Consider the following 21,576-nt stretch of genomic DNA (forward strand, 5'->3'; position numbering starts at 1 on the left):
TTCCATGGCCGAGCAGTTGCATGCAAGCTTCACAGCATCAAGTCCAAAGCCAGTGGTTGGATGGAGGAGTGTAAAGCACACCGACACTTGACTGACTGAGTGATGAATCACACTTTTCTGTTTGGCAGTCAGATGAGCCAGTCTGGGTGGTGAGGATGCCTGGAGGACGTTACCTGCCTGACTACACTGTGCCAACTGTGAAGTTTGGAGGAGGGGTAATGGTATGGGGCTGTTTTTCAGGGTTTGGACTAAGCCCCTTATCACCAGTGAGGGCCAATGCTATGCTTCAAACTTTGTGGTAACAGTTTGGGGAAAACCGTTCTCTATTCCAACATGACTGAACTCCAGTGTACAAAGCAAAGGACTATACGTAAACCATAAATATGAGACATTGCTCTAAGAAGCGTATATTCTAACTAGATCAAAATTACGATTTCAGCTGAAATTGTGTGGGGATGCTGACAGTTGAATTGTGCAAGAACTGCTGAAAATAGCCAAAAGCACAAAAATAGCTGAAACTAGCATAAAAACAGCATAAAATAGCATAAAATGGCACAAAAGTAGCTGAAAATGGCATTCAATAGCTCAAAAAAGGATTTAAAAAAAAAGCTGAAAGCGGCCTAAAAAAGCTGAAAATCACCTAAAGTAGCTGAAAGTAGCCTTAAAATAGCTGAAAATAGCATATAAATAGTTGATTTTGGCCTAAAAGTCACTGAAAATTGCATTCAATGGCTGAAAAAGCATAAAAACAGCTGAAAATAGCTATATTTTAAAAATGATAAAAGTTAGAAATGAGAAAAATCATAGCAGTCAAATGACAAGAAACTGAATTTTTTAAATTAAAATGGTGTCAATACGACAAATTTTGAAAGAGGAGATAGAAGAAGAAGAATAAAGAAGATGGCGGACGTGAATATCAGTAGTTTGAAAGCTCAGCATCCCCACTAATTTACAAATGTATTTATTTTACTTTTGTAAACCAGGAGATATTGGGCTGTTTTCTGGTTTGCTTTCTGTTTCGATTTTTTTTTTTTCCTCTTTTTTGTCTCATGTTTTAAACCTTACTACCAACTATCACCGATAGTTCTTATTAACACTAGATGGAACAAAGTATTGATCAAATGATTCAAATTTTTATTTCTAACATCTGAATAAAGTATTAGCTGCACTAACATTATTAAAAAAATAATAATAATGAGTGAAGGAAATCTAGAATTATAGATCTGGGACTTTTTCTTTTTTACTGATGAACCGAACCATAACCCCAAAACCGAGGTACAAACCGAACCACAACCTCTGTGAACCATTACATCCCTACTACTGACACAAATAGTCCCTGTCCTTTAAAGGCCCTGTAAAGTGAAATTAAATCTGTATTTAGGTTTGTTGTATGACAGCTCACTGTGTTATGAACCCCTAAATCAAATTTCAGTAGGATTAAACATCTCCAAGTTTATAAAATTAAGCTTCAAAATCATGAAAAATGAGGCAGTAAGATCTGCTCCAGGATTCAGTCACATGTAGATCTCGGTGTTTTCACATGTTTACAGCAACCGTATTCTAACATATCTGCAGTATTAAGAAAAAAACTTGGGATTTCACTTTACAGGGTCTTTAAGTAGAAAGTAAACCAATGTAATACTTTGCCAGAAAGCCCAGCTCAGTTTTTTCAGTTGGTTGAGTAACATTGTGGCGGACTGATTCGAATGCAGCTCTGAGATCCAAAAATACTAAATATGAAGTTCTGCCACAATTTGTGTAAAAGTGGATTTAATTCAACAAAAGTGCAGTGATGTGGTCAAAACAGCTGTAAACTGTTAAAAAATGATTTAATTGTTGAAACACAGACTTAATTCCCACAAAAACACTACAAAATCTTGTGGAAAGCCTTACAAGAAGAGTGGAGGCTGTTGTAGCTATTAAAGTATTTGAATACAGTGTCATTACAGTCCCTGCTGGTGTAAGAGTTGCTTAATTGGCCCTCCCTTGATGCCAAATAATAATATCAATACTGATGTGGGATCTGGAGTGTTAGCACTGGTCTGGCCTGGATCCAGTTAGCTTTGGAGTGGACTGAAAAAATGTTGCACACCTCATCATTGGCTGTACACACTAACATTACTGTTCTAGTCCACCCCACACTAATATTACAAATTCAAATCTTAAACCATTTAAAGAAAAATGGGGTTGATTTATTGAAACAAGCATCAGTAAATAAGATGTTTTATTTTTAGTTGCTGAATGAGTAATAATGAGAATTAGAGTTTGAATAAAATATGATCATTTCTTAAATTTAGGATGGACCAGGTCTTCATTCTCCATGACTCCAAAAAAGCTTTGCCCTTTATCCCCTCTAATGTGCAGCCTTGGGTGTGATGGGCAGGCAGCCAAATACTTTTGTCCATATAGTGCACCTTTATGTCGAAAGATCACTAAGAGTACAATGAAAAAAAGCACACTTAAAACATTAAAATAAATCTGAACATCTAAGCATCAGCTGAAAGTATCACTCATCTGTCTGGGACCACTCAGAGTGACGGGGTGTTTTACCTCCTTGAGACAGCCCATGAAGTTATTGCTCACTGGAGATCCAGGCAGATCCGCCGTGCTGGGACTCCCTCCTACGTAGAAGAAGTCGTCAGAGCCCAGCATGGTGTAATCCTCCTGGGTGTAACCCGTGGTGGTCAGGATCCCATCCACTGATATCGTCACCTGGTGATGAGGTGTCAACAGTCAGAATCATGCTTCAAATAGAAATGGTGATGCACTATCGTTAAGCCCTGGCCTCTTTTATTATGATGCTGCTCGAAATGACCAGCCCATCTTTCAATGACTATAACTCTGTAACTACAAGGTCTATTTGAATGAACAAGGTACAATAATGAAGAGGGCACCAGTGACATTTGTTAAGAAGTGTAAATATGTGTGTATCTGTTTCTGGGTCACAGAGAATCAAGTTGGCACACACATGATAAATGAAAAATGTTTTTTTTTTCTAATTTTTTGCAATTTCAGCATATATATCCCATAGAAATAATGCAGTTGAAGTCCAAAATTCTCCAGTAGGCCAAAGCACCACATTTTGACATTGCCTGTTTCAACTTTTATGCCACTAGTGGGTTATCAGGACAAAATAAGAGATTTTAGTAAAAAAAAAAAAATTCCCTCTTGTGCCATTTGAGCCCAATTTAGCACTTTCTCTGCCATTTGAAAAATCTCATTTGCCATTATAGGTGCTCACTGCATCACGGAATTCTTTTTTTCTCAAATCACCCAGACCTCCATATATTTCACTTTCAAAGGAAGTCTTACAAAGGAACTAAAGTTTGACACCAAGAGGAGCAGATTTATTTTCAATGGCACAAAAACAACACAAAATAAAGTGCAGAAAACAAACAAAAAAGAAACCTTTTGAAACGAACCGAAACTACACAAAAATGACTAGACTTTTCAGTAGAGGCTGGGCTTTCAAATGAGACCATGTTTGTGTCTGTAGTGCTAGGCACCATCCTGCAGGGGGTGGAACTGTCTGGCTACGTAGCACTACAGCTACTTTGATATGTGGTCATTGATTTGATTTCTTTTTGAGTTGGATGCAGTGAAGGCAAAAATGTTTTTTGGGCTTGTAGCTGAGCTTCTTCTGTTTAATTTGATGTGTCACATGACTATTTTTGTGCAGAAACAGAGTACACAGAGCAAGTTTGTTCAGATCAAGGCGAGCAGGATTTGGTCCTGCTAGAGCTTCAGAGGTTAAGAAGAAAAACCTCATAATGACACGAGCATGTCCTATAAAACGGCTCTTTTATACATTTTAAAAGTCAGATGAAGACCCATTTCAGAGCCAAAAGATCGCCTCTTGAGTGAGCTGAGCCAAATGATCCAGTGCTCTAACACAGGGGTGTCAAACTTAAGGCCTGGGGGCCAAATCTGGCCCATGGAACAGTTATATCCGACCCGCAAGATCCTATCATATTTGTATTCTAACTGGCCCACCAGTATGAGCTCTGCAGATTTACTCCAGTATAAAAATGTAAATGTAACCTTGATTATTTAAAATTTCCTTGCTGAGCCATAAAATTCTGAAAAAGTAAAGAGGAAGAAAAAAATAGGTAAAAAGTCAAGAATGTGGGAAAAGAAATTAATTTGTGTTTTTATTCCATATTTTCAATTTTGCATCTTAAAATTATGATTCAAACTTATGATTTTGACTTTTCATTTCATACTTTGACCTTTTCAACTCATAATTTGGACTTTATAGATCATATTTTATCTTTTACATTCACAATTTTAAATTTTAAGTCATATTCGTATGTTTTCCACTCATTGTTTTAAATTTTGTATCACATTTTTACATTTTGAACTCCTAATTGTGGCTTTTTAATCATATATTTTGACTTTTAAACTCATGATTTCAATTTTTTCTCATATTTTGACATTTTAGACTCACAATTTTAAATTCAAGTCATATCTTTTAACTTTTTAAGTCATCGTTTAAAATTTTAGCTCATATTTTGACATTTTTAACTCCTAACTTTGGCTCTTTAATCCCATATTTTGACCTGTGAGACTCATAATTTAAAATTTTAAGTCATATCTTGACATTTCAAACTTGTGACTTCACCTTTCTACTCACATATTTGCTTTTTAAAACATTATTTTTCTATTTTTAATATCCTGTTATGACCTTTAGAACTAATAAGTTCGACTTTTTATGTTGGATTTTGAGCCTTTAAACTTAGCATTTTTACTTTTTTGAATTTCCAAATGATTTAGCATCACTGCTGTTCTTTATATTTTATTACTGGTTTAGATGAGGTTGACACTTTAAGGTTGTGTTGGCCCTAGTAAGTCCAGAATCCAGTCCCTGCTGTGATTGAGTTTGACACCCCTGCTCTAACAGAAACAGATTTCCCATCATAACAAGCAAGTATGTAAGCAAGGTCAGGGCCTAAATGTGTCACTACTTGTCACAAAAGACTGTATTTTCTTTTTTTTAACCCAATCTGAAAGGTTGGCACAGTTGTACATTATAAGAGAGTCAAAAACCACAAACAGTAAAGTTGATTTATGCAGACTCAGTGAAGAGGCAACCATTAAAGGAGACAAAGAAAGATGAAGACCGTAGAGTGGAAGGCAAAGAAGCAGTCTGACTGGATAAACCAGGTGAGTGTAAAACAGATAAAGCAACACCCAGATGAAGAGAGGGCTATGAAAAATTTAAAAAGAAGCAAAAAGAGGCACACAGCAAACCAAAAGTGACAATGACAATGATATCTACCATACAGTGGAGCGTCTGTACCCAAAAGAATCCAGTGCCTGCTCGCTTTAAAGGGAGATGGGATGGATGAGACACAAATGAAATGAAATGAGCAATGGATTTCATAAATGAGATATAAACAAAATCATGACAAATTACCTTTCATTGAAAAAAGTAGAAAAAAAATCCATAGATGAGGGTATTAACATCAGTCATCTGTCAGAGCTGCTGTTTCCAGTCATGATTTTTGAAAATATATGCACATGTAACATCAGAGGAAACATGCCCCCCCCCTTCACTGAGATCTTTCACGGCCCCCAGGTGCTCTAAAGTGCTTTTTAATGACTGCAACTTCAGTAAAATATTGATGTGTCCAATGGCTTATGCTAACAGGGTGGTCAACAACTGGTCACAAAGGTTAACTGTAAGGGAAACTGCATCAAAATGTGTCAACAAAACAAGACATTTTTGGCCATTGTTGTAAATCTTTCTGAGTGATGGAAGAGTTAGAGGCTGCAAAACTACGAGATTGTGGCCAAAGTATTTTTTGACTGACTGATCATCAAGGAAGCTGTACTGCAGACAGATGTTTCTGCTGCGTCCCTTTTCATTTTATAAAGGTTGCTACTTAACTGTAATATAAAACTGCTCCTGCTGCTACCATCAGCAGCCACAGATGTCACAGCAAAGAGGGTTAAAACTTTAAAACTTTCTAATGTGCAGCAATGATTTGACCCATGGAGATAACGCATATTTTATTCACAATACAACATAAACACACATCAGCAGCTGAAACTGAGACATCTTACCTTATCATGCAAAATATCAGCTCATTTTGAATTTGATGGCAACAACACATCTGAAAAATGTAGGGTTGGGCAACAAAAGGCTGGAAAAAATAAGTGGTACTGATGAAAAACAGCTGAAGGAGCATTTTGCAATTAATTAGGTTGATTGGCCACAGGTCAGTAACATGACTGGGTATAAAAGGAGCATTTTAGAGGAGAGGAGTCTCTCAGAAGCAAAGATGGGCAGAGGTTTGCCAATATGAGAAAATGTGGAACAATTTCAGAAAAATGTTCCTTAACATAAAATTGCAAAGGTTTTGAATATCCCACCATCATGTCCTGCTATTTGTAATTTTTCCACTTTTTACCATGTCTTGCCCCTTCTCAGCCATTTAAGCTGCCTTTTTCCATTGAGTGCTTTGGCACTTTTGTCCATTTTATTCTCTTTTCACTCATTTTTTGCCTCATTTTTACAGTTTTTTCTTTTTTGCCATTTTTGCCACCTGTAACTCATTTTTTAATCAATTTTGCTACTTTTTCACCCAATTGTTGCCAATTTTCACAATTTTTTTTGCCACTTCTTTGCTGTTTTTTGACAAATTTGCAACTTTTGTCCATTTTAGCCTCTTTTCCCAATTTTTTGCCACATTTTTGATCAATTTTCCCAACTGTAACTCATTTTTGTTATCAATTTTTGCTATTTTTCACCAGTTTTTGCCTTGTTTATCTAGCTTTTTGCTACTTTCAGCCTCCACTTTGCCATTTGTTGCCCTTTCTTGCACATTTAAGCTGTCTTTTACCATTGAATGCCAGTTTTTTTCCTATTTCTTGCCACTTAGGCCCATTTTAGTTACCCGTTTTTGCCACCTGTAACTTACTTCTAATCAATTTTTGCCACTTTTGGACCATTTCACCACTTTATCGCCACTTTTTATTGCCATTTTAACCCATTTTCGCCACTTTTCACCACTTAGATTGTGGCTCTTGCAAAGTTTTTTTTTTCTTTTTTTTCTTTTTAACAATTTGGCTCTTTGGTTGAGCAGGGTTGAGTAACAGTGGCATAGACTCAGGAACACTTCCAGAAATTGTCTGTCGATACATTTTGCTGTACTGTCCACTAAGATTGAATTTAAGATAAGTTAGCTATTGCTCCATTCACCTTTTCCCCTATCAGCCCCCACCTCTATACTTACCTGTCGCAGGTTGCGTGTCACTTTGACATCGTGCCATGCGTTGTCGTTGAATTTCCCATTGACCGGCTCCACGATGGCCTCGAAGGCTCCCGAGCCCAGGTTGATGACGAGGGACACGGCTCCGTCCTTCAGCGCTAGGTTGACGTAGTCGGCTGACTTCCCGGTGTGGAGGATGAGACCGTTACGCTGCCACGTCTTGAAGGAGAGCGTGATCTCATCGCTGCTGCTCTGGATGGGGTTCTGGGAGAGATCGTAGCAGAAGTACTCCGAGCCCCGGAAAGTGGCCACATTTTCTTCCCTCGCTGTAGAGAAAATAAGAAAAAAAGAAAAGAAGTGTTGAGGAAACTAATATTCAAAATCATCATTTAAGCATGCCGTTATCAAGTTAGGGATGAACTCAACCTATGTGAACTATTCAGACCAAAGCTGCATTTTCTACCAGGCTGTAAACAGGTTCATCTCTGCTGTGAAAATGACCATGTTACTATGTTACAAAATGGAGGTGACTTGACTTCTGTAGGAGACACTTGAGAACATCTACTTTTAATTTGATTTCATATACGAAATCAAATTAAAAATCATTTTAAATCTCAACTAGAGCTCGCAAAAAGACATGCGGGAGATAGAAACCAAACACTGCAAAACACCACAAACATACAATCCCCTCTGTGAAACATGGTGGTGGCAGCATCATGCTGTGGGGATTCTTCTCAGCAGCTGGCCCTGGGTGGCTTGTAAATGTGGAGAGTAAAATTAATGTAGCAATGCAAAAGAAAGGCCAATCCTATTCAGTTTGCAAGAGAACTGGAAAAAAAGGCTTTTACCTCCCCCTATGGACAAAATTTATTTATTGGTAAAAAAAAAAAAAAAAATAGTCAAGTTGGCAATGACATTTAAAGACAAAGAAAAACTTTGATTGACAAGGTACAGTAGGACCTGGTGAAAGGCCTGAAATTTTAACAACATATTTGAAAAAAACTGTGATAGCACACTGACCTGGTTATCTGGCTGCTCTTAAAGGTCACATATTACCCCCCTTTAAAACATTTTTATATAAGTGTCAGAGGTCAAACATGCCTGTGAAGTTTGTTTCTGAATAAACACTCCAGTATTGGATTATTGCACGTCTAAAAACCCCTCTGTTTCAGCCCTGCTCAGAACAAGCTGCTTCTGAGTCTGTGGCTTTAAATGTTACTGAGCTGTCTGACTCCGCCCCTCTCAGAAAATGGATGTGGCTTCTCAACGTTGGGGATGGGATCCCCTTGGGGGTTGTGACACACTGGGAAGGGGTCGCTAGATGTCTTAAATAAACTAGGAACATTTTTTTGCACAATATGAGCCAATTTTTGCCTCTTTTTACCCTTTTTCGGCTACTTCACACCAAATTTGCCACATTTTAACCTGTTTTCATCACTTTTTCTTGCCAAATTTTGCCCCTTTTAATACATTTTTGCTACGACTCCCGTTTCTTCCACTTCTAAATCAAATTTCAATGTTTTTTCTGCACATTTTTTCCACCTCCAAGACATTTTCGTCGCTTTTAACCCCTTTTCACCATTTTTGTATGCTTATTTTTGCAACTTTAACCACATTTCACTATTTGTCATGCCCATTTTTGCTGGTTTAAACTAATTTTTCTCACTTTTTAATCCCATTTCACCACCTTTTCCCCCATTTCTGCCACTTTTAAGCCAATACTGACACTTTCAAACCATTTTACCACTTTTTATGCCCGTTTTTACCACTCTAATCCTTTCATGCCAATTTTTTCCCTATGTTCTGCTACTCTTATCAAATTTTTGCCACTTTTGACCCATTTTTGTGGTTTTTAAAATCCCATTTCACCACCTTTTCCACCATTTTTTGTTCATTTTTAACCCCTTTTATTTATGATTTTAAAAAACAAGGATTTACAGTTTTAAGATGACTATATATAACAGCACAAATAATAAAAAACTCCCTTGATAAGAGTGGCTATTATTCAGGTAAAAAAAAAAAATGTTTATCACAGATTAATATAACAATGGACCACAGTTCTGTTCACTTCATGGCTGAGCCCTAGAAAGCTCTCCCCTTTATCCCCCCTTATGGACGGCCTTGTCTGCACATGACTATTCCTGTACATGGCTGAGTTCAACCGCCTTCAGGTTCAGTGGGGGTCCCCGGACTCTGGCACCTTTATTTTGGGGGTAGCATGCTGAGAAGGTTGAGAACCCCTGGCTTAATGGACATGGCTCTCCTGATCCTCCTCTAAGCTGCCAGCCAAGAGGAGGATCAGGAGAGGAGGGCAGAACTTTCTTCAAAGTCGGGAGGGCCAACTGGACCTGGGGGCGGGGCTAACTCCCCACATGACATCATGAGGGGAAAATCTGAGAACGGCTTTTTTCAGCACACATTTTCTGAAAGGTGAAGAAAGAAAAGGGGGGAGGGAATGGATTTTTCTGATTCTTGGGGAGGAATGTGGACAAGCCAGGGGCACTTACTTTTGCTAGAACAGCCTGAAAAATTGATTTTTTGCAAAATATGTGACGGAGTGACAGACAGAAATTTTTCTGGCGACTGGTTAACCAACCACTACTACTGGATTTTGTACAAATATGACTCTGCTAGCAGCCTGTTGCTTGCTATCTGTTCGCAAAAAGTTGTGACCACTGGTGTGGCCAATCAGATATCTATGGCCACCCCTTGGGTACAGTATGTCCTTGCCTGTTGAAAAAGATCAAGCTCAGTGTTAGTTCAAGCAGGACAAGGCAGTCCTATGCCCAGGCCAGCTGATCCTAATTATCACCTCCTAGCTCCCAAAGCCAATCACAGCTCTTTCTCTCAACACAGCTGTGTACATATTTCTCACTTATCTCACTTATGTTTGCATTAATGCTGATGCAACACCCTGCTGCTGCTTCAAAGCTTAACCTCCTCCACCCCAGCCTCCTCCTTTATAGTGTACAGCTTGTTGTACCCTCATACTCAGATCTATGGATTAACTGCTTTTGAACTAGTTTTACCATATTAAACGTGCTTATTCATAATTCTATGTGGAGGTTTCTAGCTATGCACTCAGTGGAAAGTCAAAGCATGCTGCTGGACTTATCCAGGGAGGATCTTTTGAGCAGAACCTATGTCCAGTTTGCAAAAAAATGGTTAAATGTATGACAAGTGTGTTCCTGACTGAACTGTACATCACTACATGTCAAAAGCTCCACTTTATGAGGTGGAAAATTAGCTCTAATGATACTGGATGGAAATTAAACCAAAAAAAAGGTAGTAATGCTAAAGCAGAAGACGAAATATAACTTGAAAACATGACTGAGTAGTTAAAATCATTAACCAATAATTACAGTATAGTTTAAGTCATGTGACTGGGAAATAAATAGAGACAGAGTCAGTCCAGAAAATTCTGAACCTCCAGAAATTTGCAGCACATAACAGAAAGAAATGCCTGCTATGGCAGAAATAAAGAGAGAGTGCCGATAGCTATCATCTAACAACATCAAAGGCCTAATCTTGCCAGTTGAAATTGCCATTTCCTGTCAAATAGCCGGCTTGTGACACAGTGGTTACGCTTGTGATGAGACCGAGAAGCAAAGATGGGAGGAAAGCCACATAGAGAAGTGAGCAGTGACTGTATTTTTCACTTCTGTAGGAGAGAACGGAGGAATACTGATAGAAAGAGAGAGGCCTAACACAGAAAAATGGTTCAGTCAGAAGTCGTTATCTGTGAGATCATCCTCAATTAACTCTCTGTCGCTTAAGCAAAAAACGCCAGACTGTGAGCTCAGCCACAACACAGCAGCACGGCACAATCTATCAGCCAGCGAGACGCTACGAGGATCCGCATGAGTGCTGCTTTCATGTGCTCTGCAACAAAGCCCCGCCTCCACCCACCACTCCACGCCGGAAAAAAAGGAAAAGGAGGAAAAATGAAACAAAATGGCCACGGCTTTCATCTCCTTAACACAGACACCTCGGGCATCACTTCCTCAAAGAAGACTCATCCCACACAACATGGACCGCTTCATCATGACCGAAGGAGCGGAGGCTTCAGTACTTTAGTTCTGGAGCCTCTGAAAGTTAAAATGAAATGATGATCATCTCTGCAAGGCCCGTTTAGATGGAAACTCACGTGCTTTTACCTGATAACCTTAGCTTGTCGTCACTTAAATCTATAAAGGCTCAAACATGCTTCTTCAAGGCTATCAAACTGGCAAAAAGAGAAACTAGTCCCACAAAGCCGACAGGTACTAAATAAGACAGGTACTAAGCTTTCAAAGCATGTGCTGACTGAAAAAAGAACAAAATTCTTATACATTGCAAATTGGTCACACTCAAATGTTTTAGATCATCACACACATTTTAGTTTTAGAAAATGATAACCTGAGTAAACACAAAATGCCCCATGTGTAAAGTACAGTGCTCATAAAAAAGTGTTCACCCCCTTGGATATGTTACCCTTTAAATCAGTCATGGTCATCATAATCAGTCTCTTTTAACAAAACAGACAAAAAATCTTTGATGTCAAAGTCCTGCCGGTTAAATGAAAATATGTGGTGTTTTCGGTGGTGGTGCACCTTTACAAGGGCTGGGTGCTTAGAAGCATCCCCACAGCATGATGCTGCCACCACCGTGCCTCACAGAGTGAAGCATGAAAGTGGCTTGTCTGATGGTCAAAAAGCACCATTTTGATCTCATCAGACCAAATAACTTTTTTCCACTTGACCACGGAGTCTCCCACATGTCTTTTGGTAAACTTTAGTGAAGATTTGATACAAGTTTTCTTCAACAGATCAGTGTTAATTTTGCTGACTAAAACTGACTAAAAATGTTTGCGGCAGCCTTTTTTTCCATGACAGAAACTAGACAAAGACCAACAATTATAGATCTGTGATGACTAAAACGGACAAAAAGTAAGGTTAGTTTTCATCAAAATGACTAAAACAAGACAAAAATGTAATGTGATTTTCATCGGACATTCAAAATCTATGATATTTCTCCACTGGTGGTAAATCTGTCAGCAAACAATGCAGCTGTAGCTGTTCTGCCTTTCAGCTGTAGAAAGCAGAGACCCAGGTTTGGCACAGTACAGAGAACACACTACCAGATTTAGGCAAGAAAATAAATGCTTGGACTAAAAGTAAAGACTAGAATGTGATGACTTTTTATGGACTACAACTAGACTAAAATGTCTTGGGTTTTTGTCAACTAAAACTAGACTAAAACTAAAAAGGGTAGAAATGACTAAAATGGGACTAAAACTAAAAGACATTAATCTAAAGACTAAGACTAAAATTAAGAATAGCTGCCAAAATTAACATTCTCCACTCTCCCATAAAGCTTTGACTGGTGACTGGTGTTGTCTGCAGAGTCTCTCATAGTCAAAGGTGTCTTGGTGGTCTCTCTCACTGGTCTCCTTCTTGCACACTCACTAAGTTTGTGAGGACGGTCTGATCTAGGCAGATTTAGACATGTGACTCATTCCCTCCAATTCTTGATGATGGATTTAACTGAACCCCGTTGAGTGCCTTGGAAATGTTTTGTGTCACTCCCCTGACTTAAACTTTTCAATGACCTTTCCTCTGAGTCGCTTGGAGTGTCCTTTTGTCTTCATGGTGTAATGGTAGCCAGGAAAACTGATTAATCAGTGATGGGACCTTCCAGATACAGGTGTTTGTATACTAATTGACTGGAACTCTGTTGAATTAGGTCAGACACTTTAAAGGGGTGAATATTTATGCAGTCATTTATTTTACTTTTCACATTTTTGTTTGAATTTCAGTACTCTGAAAAAAAATCTGTTTTCACTTTGACATCAAAGAGTCATTGTAATTTGTTTTGGTCAAAAATAAAGCCGTGATTGTCTATGAAATCAGTAAAAGGGTAAAACATCCAACGGGGTGTAAACTTTTATAGACACTGTGATTGCTCCACTTGCTTAAACACGACTTAACTGTGATAAACAACATTTTTTGTAAAAGCTGAAATCACCTTCACTAATCATTAAAGTCTATCTGTCTGGAAAGGGTCACAAAGCCATTCCAAGGCTTTGGTACTCCAGTCAACCATGGTGAGAGCCATTATACACAAAAGGTTAAAACCTGGAACAGTGGAACCCCTCCAGGAGTGACCTGCATACGAAAATTATTCCATTAGTGCAACGACAACTCATCCAGGACTTCACAAAAGAACTCAGAACATCTTCAGACCTGGAGGCCTCATAAACAGACAAAGCAGCAGCAAAAATGTGCAGAAGCAAGACTGAAACTGAACACAAAAAGTGAAAGTGATATCAAAAATAAAAATTGATTTAGAAAAATAAATAGCTGGAGTTGGTAAGAATCTTTGGAGCTAAGATATCAGCAATGCAAGGTTTAACATTCTCAGGCTTTTAGAAATAAAATGTAAGGAGTAGAAGTCAGGTTTACTGTATGCTTCTGCATTCAATCTATACTGTAGCATACACCATTGGTTTTCAACTTTTTCTGTCCAAAGCACACCTAAAGTTCAGCCAAAATCTCGAGCACCTTATATTCATATGGATACAGAATAGATTCTTTCAATAATGACAGTCAAGGCCACCCATAAGGGGGGATTATGGGGAGAGCTGTCTGGGGTCCAGCAAACTGAGGTAACATGGAGGTCAGCTAAACCATGGTCCATTGTTAAGTTAAACTGTGAATACTTGTATATTTAACCCAAATAATAAACTTTCTGATCAAAGCAACAAAACTCAATTTTATTTATCTGCTTGGGTAAGATATAGCCTTCTCAAAAATGCTATCCATTAAAACAGAATTTCCTCTTTATTGGTAATGATAACAATGTTGATGGAGACACTAAACTAAATGATTAGGAAAGTAATGTCATCTTCATAGTGAGGTCATAATGTGCAGAAAAATCAGGATGGGTGGAAGATAGTGAGACAACTTTAGTTGAGAAGAACTGAATAATTGTGAAAAAACACAACAGATGTGTTGATGAGGAGAATTGAGAAGAAAGTGGCCAAACGTGGGGAAAAGTGACAAAAAGTGTTTGTTTTTTTCTCTCCATATGTGGCAAATTTTAGGAAAAAGTGCTCAAACAATAGCAAAAGTGGGCATAAATTGGCAGAAAGGTGGCAAAAAAAGGTTAAGAGAGCCAAAAAAGTTGCAAAAAAGGGTTAAAAGTGAATTAAAAAATTGTGAAAAAATGACAACAATAAAAAAATGGGTGCAAAGGTTTAAGAAAAAGGGGGGACATTGGTTAAAGTGGCTAAAAACGATGAAAAAAAAACTGGCTAAAAAGTGGCCAAACAACAGCAAAAGTGAGCAAAAAAAAGGTGGCAAAAAGGGGTTAGAAGTGATTCTAAAAATTGGCAAAAATGACAAAACAATAGCAAAAGTGGGCAAAAAGGTTTAAAAAGGTGGCAAAAATGGGAAAAGTGGCAAAAAGTACAAACCTAGACTTGCCTCAAGGCACACTAGTGGGCCCCGCCACACCATTGTGACCCACTGGCATACACCATAGATCTGCACAGTTCACCTGTGCACCTCCTCAAGAATGTCAACTCCAAGCCCTTTGATTGGTCCACTGGTTAGCCCTGAATGATGGCCAGTCTCTGTGCGGTCTACAGGGATATTTCTTCTAGCTTTACATTCAGACATGCTGCTGTGCTAGAAGATGAAACAACCAAATTACCATCAAATAGGCTGCAAACGCACAACCAAGTCCAACAGTACGACTTCATTGTGGGTGCATGCACCGCTTCTACTTACTAAACAATCAGAATTTCAATCAGGTTACATTTTTTCCTTTAATTCTTTTGTATTGTGATGCATTTGTGATGCAGAATTGCTTTATACCTGTTTTCATTGAAGATGGCTCCACTGGTCGAAAAAGAGACTTAAACCAGATAAAATAGTGACCACATGACTGGATTTATAAGCAAATCTTCCCAAATGATCTCAATGCCTGTATAAGACCTGAAATCTCAGACAGTCCAACTCCTAAAACACCTCCAATGATGGGAGAATGATCAATTATTGAACAGCAGATGTGTTACTTAACCATGAACTGCTCCTTTATTCACCTAGTCTTTAATTTATAATGTCTGGACAAACAGAGTAAAGGAAAAGCGCTGCCTTTAAAGGTCATACAGGGATGAGAAAGTAGAATAAAATGGCAGATTTAAGGAAAAAAGTGAACAGTTTTAAAAATGTAACTCTGAATAGTAGAACGTCAAATACAAGATTTGAAAAGAACAAAGATTTCCTCAGTAATAAAAGCACAATTCTTTACCAACACAAAGCATGAATATTTATCACAGGAAGTAGATTCTCTGTATGAACAGCAGAAGACTGCACACCTTTGTGGGTAATTTTTAGGGACAATCAACTCAGAACTGTGCGCTATCAGCCCCCCTCCAAGTGCTTTTAACCTAATGGTGTGATCTCTGCCTGTCATCACCGAGGATTAGTCCCACACACGAGTGCATCAACAAAATGTTGTGTTAGTGTCTGCTGAGCCAGTGGGCTGAGCAGTGTGAGGGGAAAAAGGCATGATGGGTAAAAGACAAAAGACAAAGAAAAATGAAGTCTTTTAGCAGAGAAAAGGAGACAAATTCTGCAGAACGTAACCCCGTTTCTATCAGTTGATTTTAGGATTTTTACGTTCTATTTAGTGTGTTTCATCGTGAACTTAAGCAAATTTTTAACCCAATCCTGATCTGAACATGACGGAGAAATGTTAAGCTCTTTCAGAACACTGACAACATTTTTATGTTTCTTATCACTATTAAAAGTTTCACTCCCTATAAATAATAAACAACTATTATAGAAGATGATTATGCAGTCTTGTCCTAAAGTAAAATCTATGTGGATCTGAGATCATATTGCATTTCATATTATGTTTCCCATGTTTATTACCGCAGTAAACATATAAATGAGGTTATGGCGGTTTTATTCAACCCAGCTCAACCAAAGAGCCAAAATGTTGAAAAATGCCATCGCAAGAGCCACAATCTAAATGTTGAAAAGTGACTAAAATGGGCAAAAATGCAGTAAAAAGGTGAGGAAATGGGGTGAAAGTGGCATTTAATGGCAAAAGGGCAGCTGAAATGGCCGAAAAATTGCAAAGAAGCAGGATAAAAGTGGCTAAAACTCATGAAAAAGGGGGAAAAGTGTGATAAAAGTGGTGAAAAATGGGCAGAAAAAGGGGCAAAATAGGCATATAGTGGAGAAAATTGGGTGAAAAGTGGCAAATATGGGTGCAAAGTCACAAAAAAATGAGTGACAGGTTGTCAAAAGCAGCAAAAAATAAGTGAAAAATGACTAAAATTGGCAAAAAAAAAAAAAAGGCTGTAAAAGGTGGGAGAACAGGGTGAAAGTGGCATTCAGTGGCAAAAACCAGCTGAAATGGGTGAAAAATCGTAAAAAAGCAGGATAAAAGTGGCTAAAATGATCGAAAAGTGGCTAAAAGAAGTGGTAAAAATGGACTAAAAACAGCAGAAATTGATTAGAAGTGGCAAAAAATGTAAAAGAAAATGGACAAAAAAATTGCAAATAAGAGCAATGTAAATATACAAAGAAAAAACATAAAGGTTGACAATTAAGTTTGACCATTAAAACCTACTGTATTAGTGTGTGAAACAAACTGATTAATGTGACTTGCAATGGATAATTTCTGAGGTCAAAGTTTAAAAGAATAATATTTTAAATTAAGACATAAAAGAGCCACATGGGGCTCAGGAGCCAAGCGTTGAGTATCACTGGGTTATGGCCTCAGTCATCAATCATTGTGTGAACTTTGTTTTAAGTAACAGATAAAAAATAAAGCATGGGATATTTAAGAGTGTGAGTATTTTGATAGGTCTCTAACACTGTACATGGAAATAGGTTCTGTGAAAAAGGAAAAGACACTCCCTGCAATGCTAAGGCTTTGGGACTCCAGTAAACCAAGCTGAGAGCCATTATCCACAAATGGAGAAAACCTGGTGCAGTGGCGAATCTTCCCAGGAGTGGCCAGCCCACCAAAATTACTCCCAGAATGCATTAATGACTCATCCAGGAGGTCACAAAGTAACCATGAACAAAATCTAAAGACCTGCAGACCTTATTTGACTCAGTTAAGGTCAGAGTTCATGTCAATAAGAAAGAAGAATCCATGGGAGAGTTCCAAGGCCAAAACTTTTGGGAAAATATTCTGTGGACTGAAACTAAGACAGGATTTCATGAAAGAACATCATACCAACAGTCGAGCATGGTGGTGGCAGTGTGATGATCTGCTTTGATGCTGATGGAACCATGAATTCTGCTCTGAGCCACAAAACCCTGACGGAGAATACCTGGCCATCAGTTTATGACCTCAAGTACACTTGACCTGTAACACACTGGCGAGTCCACCTCTAAATGGCTTTAAAAACATAAAATGAAGGTTTTGGAGTGGCCTAGTGACGTCCCAGCATCAAATTACTCTAATTATCTTTGCCTAATATTGGAATTTTTTTTATGTTAAACGCACAAGAAATAAGGAATGAGAAAGGGGAAAATATTTTGCACAGCAGAAACAGATTTATGTGAATGTTCATCCTGAGAAAATCCACCTGCACTGCAACAATAAGATCACTGCCCTGCTTCACTTGGCTGGTTTAAAGGTAGAAAAACAGCAGAGGAAAGACAGTTTACCCTCAAAACAAACCCATATAGACAGGTTTTAAATGATCATTTTATGGTCAATAAACAGCCAGATCTAAAGCTATAGCATAGAGGTATAATACCTGTATTTTTCTGATGTATAGAAAGAAAATTCATTTTAGGATAACAGCCACCTGGAGAGGTAGTCGTAGCTATTTTATTGAAATATGGAATGGTAATGAACGGAGAATGAAAAGAACTTCTTTATGACTGAATCAGGGATGGAGTGAGGAGATTGTTATCGGCCCATAATGGTTTTAATGGCATCCGTAAGCTGCTCCATTTGGAGCCTGCATGTGATGGATGAGCTCGGATGAGTCCTGCGAGGGGTCATCCATAAAAATGTCATGAGGAGAGGTGGCATAAGGGAAAGTTATGGCCGCAGTAAATCTCCCTCATATTTAGAAGGTAACGGGAGGCGGGTTTGCTCCAGGTGGTGAAGGACTGAAAGCGTGGCTCCAACTTTTTAGCTGCATGTGTGATAAATTGTAGAGCTTTGGAATCACTGCATCGTGAATACTCTCGTTTAGGACAGCTTCAAGAGATTAGGCAAGTGTTTTTATTATGTTAGTGCCACATAACCTGGTCAGTAATTTCACAAATGTATGTAGAAACCGGTAAATAAGCTGGTAAAACACAAAAACCCCAATTCAAAAAGGTTGGGGTGCTGTGGAGAATGCAAAAAGAGTCAGAAGGACATGACTTCAAATCTCATAAACCCATATTTTATTCACAATAAAACACAAACAACATATTCGATGCTGAAACAGTGACACTTTGCCATTTCATACAGAATTTGATGGCAGCAACACACTTGAAAACAGCTCAACTAATTAGGTGAACTCCAGACAGGTCAGTAGCATGACTGGGTATAAAAGGAGCATTTTAGAGGGGCAGACTCTCAGAATTAAAGATTGGCAGACGTTCACCAATATGGGAGAAAACTGTGTCTCAAAGAAAATTACCAAGACTTTGAAATCACTGCAAGGACTCAGAAAAAAGCCTTTCAGGAATCATTGTCTATCAACACAGTTCGCCTTAGCCATCCAAGATTTCAAGTTAAAGCTGCATCACGCAAAGAAGAAGCCGAATGTAAACATGATCCAGAGACGCTGCCATCTCCTCTGGGCCAAAGCTCATTTAAAACAGACTGGGGCAAAATGGAAAACTGTTCTGTGGTCAGATGAGTAAAATTTGAAATTCCTTTTTGGACTGCAGACACTGTCATGCAGACTAAAGCGAAGAGGGACCATCCAGCTTATTGGTGCTCAGTTCTAAGGCATGCCTCTCTGATGGTATGGGGTTGCATTAGTGCCTAAAGCTGTATCTGTACCTGTTTTATATCACTTTTGACTTTGTATGGATGCTACCCTGGCCAGGTCTCTCTTGTAAAAGAGATTTCTATCTCAGTGGGACTTCCTGGTTGAATAAAGGTTATATATATTTTTTTTAAAGCATGGGCAGCTTACACATCTGTAGAAGAACTATCAATGCTGAAAAGCATGTAGAGCAGTGATCATCAACTGGTGACCTGAGGGCCACATCAGGCCCCCCACAGCTTTTAATCTGGCCCCGAGAAGTTTCATAAATCCAGAAAATGTGATAAAAAAAAATATGTTCTGCTATTTACTTTTTATTAATTAACCACAGCTATAAAACAGCCCCAAAACCAACAGAGATTGAACATTTTTCTGAGGTATAACTAAATGTTTGACATGTTTACATAGATCCAAGTATGATTTATGATTAACACATATAAATCTGCTATTCTTGACTAAAGCTGCCATTTGCTACATCAACTTTTTTTTTGGTCAATTTTTTCTCCATTTTTAAAAATCTTTTATGTCAATTATTTTGCCTTTTTTCATTTTTTTTTTTCTTTTTTTGTCATTTTTGTTTTGTTTTTCATCATTTTCTTTCTTTTTTCTCCCCCTTTTTTGAGAGTGCAACATCCATGCATGAGAATCAACCCCTAAAATGTCCACTTCCAAAAAAGTGATCTAAAAACTTAACAGATTCATATTTTTTTCCCGCTTTTCTTGTATAAATCTCTTAAACAACTTCAGCTGTGCAAAAAAAAAAACATTCAATCAGGATTTTAACCCTTTAAATGCCAGTTTGATTACTTAAAGTCAATGTTTCTTAAAAAAGAAAAAAAAGCAAAAAAAAAAAAAAAAAAAATGTGTTGTCTTCCTTAAACCAAATGTTGCATGGCTGGGGCATTTAAAGGGTTAAAATCCTGATAATTATTCAATATTTGATTGTTTCAATCAGAATTGAAGTTGATCAAAAGAGTTGACCCCAAAAAAGCAGAAAAAATATTAATGTATACTATTTTAATTTCAGTTTTCAAAGTGGATGTTTTTGTCCTTAATGACTCAAAAGGGTGGTAAATGTTAAATCAGACAACACAAAAACTAAAAATGCATTGAAGTCAATATTTGGCTAATGTTTGACATATCCAGGACTGATTAAAAAAAACACCCCTCACCCCCTAACATTTCTTTTCTGGAAAATAATTAATGTTTTGTGTGTTTTTAGAAGTAATATGACCATCCTGTAATCAAACTGGCATTTAAAGGGTTAAAATCCAAAAAATATTCAATATTTGATTGTTTTGTTCAGAACTGAAGTTGACCAAAATATCTGACCCCAAAAAGCAAAAAAAAAAAAAAAAATATTAATGTATACTATTTTTATTGCAGTTTTTGGAAGTGGACTTCTTGTCCTTAATGACTCGAAAGGGTAGTAAATTTTAAATTGGATGCTACACAAAAGCTAAAAATGCATCAAAGTCAATATTTTGGCTAATCATTGACATATTCAGGCTGGATCTAGAACATTTGGTTTAGGGAAGATATCACATTTTTGCTGTTATTCATAAAAAAGAACATCAACTTTAAGTAATCAAACTGGTATTTAAAGGGTTAAAATCCTCAACATGATTGAATGTTTGGTAGTTTTGAGCACAGCTGAAGTTGTTCAAGAGATTTATGCAAATAAAAAGCAGAACAAAAATATGAACCTGTTAAAGTTTTGATATCAGTTTTTTGGAAGTGGACATTTTTGTCCTTAATGACTTGAAAGTGTCTGAGGGTTAAAGTTACGCCGCTAAATGCTGGTTACAGGTGAAGAAAAGTAACACAGGAGGGAGTTTGATCTGTTTTTGCTGTATAACCTTCTTTCTTGCTTAAATCTATATCTGTGAGCCGTCTCATGTTGGGCTGATACTTTAATTTAAGGTAGGAAGGACCCAAGGCACACATTAAAAAGAGTCCCACTAACCCTTATTTCACCCTTTAGTTGATTCCCCTGAGGTTTGTCTGATTGTTCTTCATCTTGTTGGCGGCTTTCTCCACAGCTGGCGGATGTTTCCTGACATTAAAAGTTTATTAACCTCAGGTAAAAGCAGAGCGTTTAACCCAGATGTTTGTGGCTGTTTTAACTCAGGCAGCTTTAAGCGAGTCTGCGTATGAGTCTAATGGCTGAAAATCTCTGCAGGATGAATAATACCATCTGCTTTGTTGTCTGTAATTCACTGCTGTCACGACGGGCCTCAGTAACACTGGGCTAATGGTTGTAGTCCGAGTATGAAACTGCAATAAATAAGTCACCCACTCATAAATAATAAAGTGCTGTGAAGATGTGGACAGAGGAAGGTAGAAGTTAGTATA

At 37.9% G+C, this 21,576-nt stretch overlaps 1 protein-coding gene across 5 annotated transcripts in view; it reads right to left on the bottom strand.

The window, feature by feature from the left end:
• nrxn3a (neurexin 3a) overlaps positions 1-21,576 on the bottom strand; it is a 275,340-nt gene that overhangs the window by 137,928 nt on the left and 115,836 nt on the right. For all 5 annotated transcript variants that reach the window (XR_005993299.1, XM_041812741.1, XM_041812742.1 and 2 more), the window contains exons 6-7: positions 7,239-7,540; positions 2,551-2,712 (exon numbers count right to left, since the gene is read on the bottom strand). Coding sequence is in view for 4 of the 5 variants with exons in the window: in XM_041812741.1 (XP_041668675.1) it covers positions 2,551-2,712; positions 7,239-7,540 (464 nt within the window). In the remaining variant the exon portion in view is untranslated. The remainder of the gene's footprint in view (positions 1-2,550; positions 2,713-7,238; positions 7,541-21,576) is intronic.

This window comes from Cheilinus undulatus, linkage group 18 (assembly GCF_018320785.1).
Source record: "Cheilinus undulatus linkage group 18, ASM1832078v1, whole genome shotgun sequence".
Taxonomy (NCBI): Eukaryota; Metazoa; Chordata; class Actinopteri; order Labriformes; family Labridae; genus Cheilinus; species Cheilinus undulatus.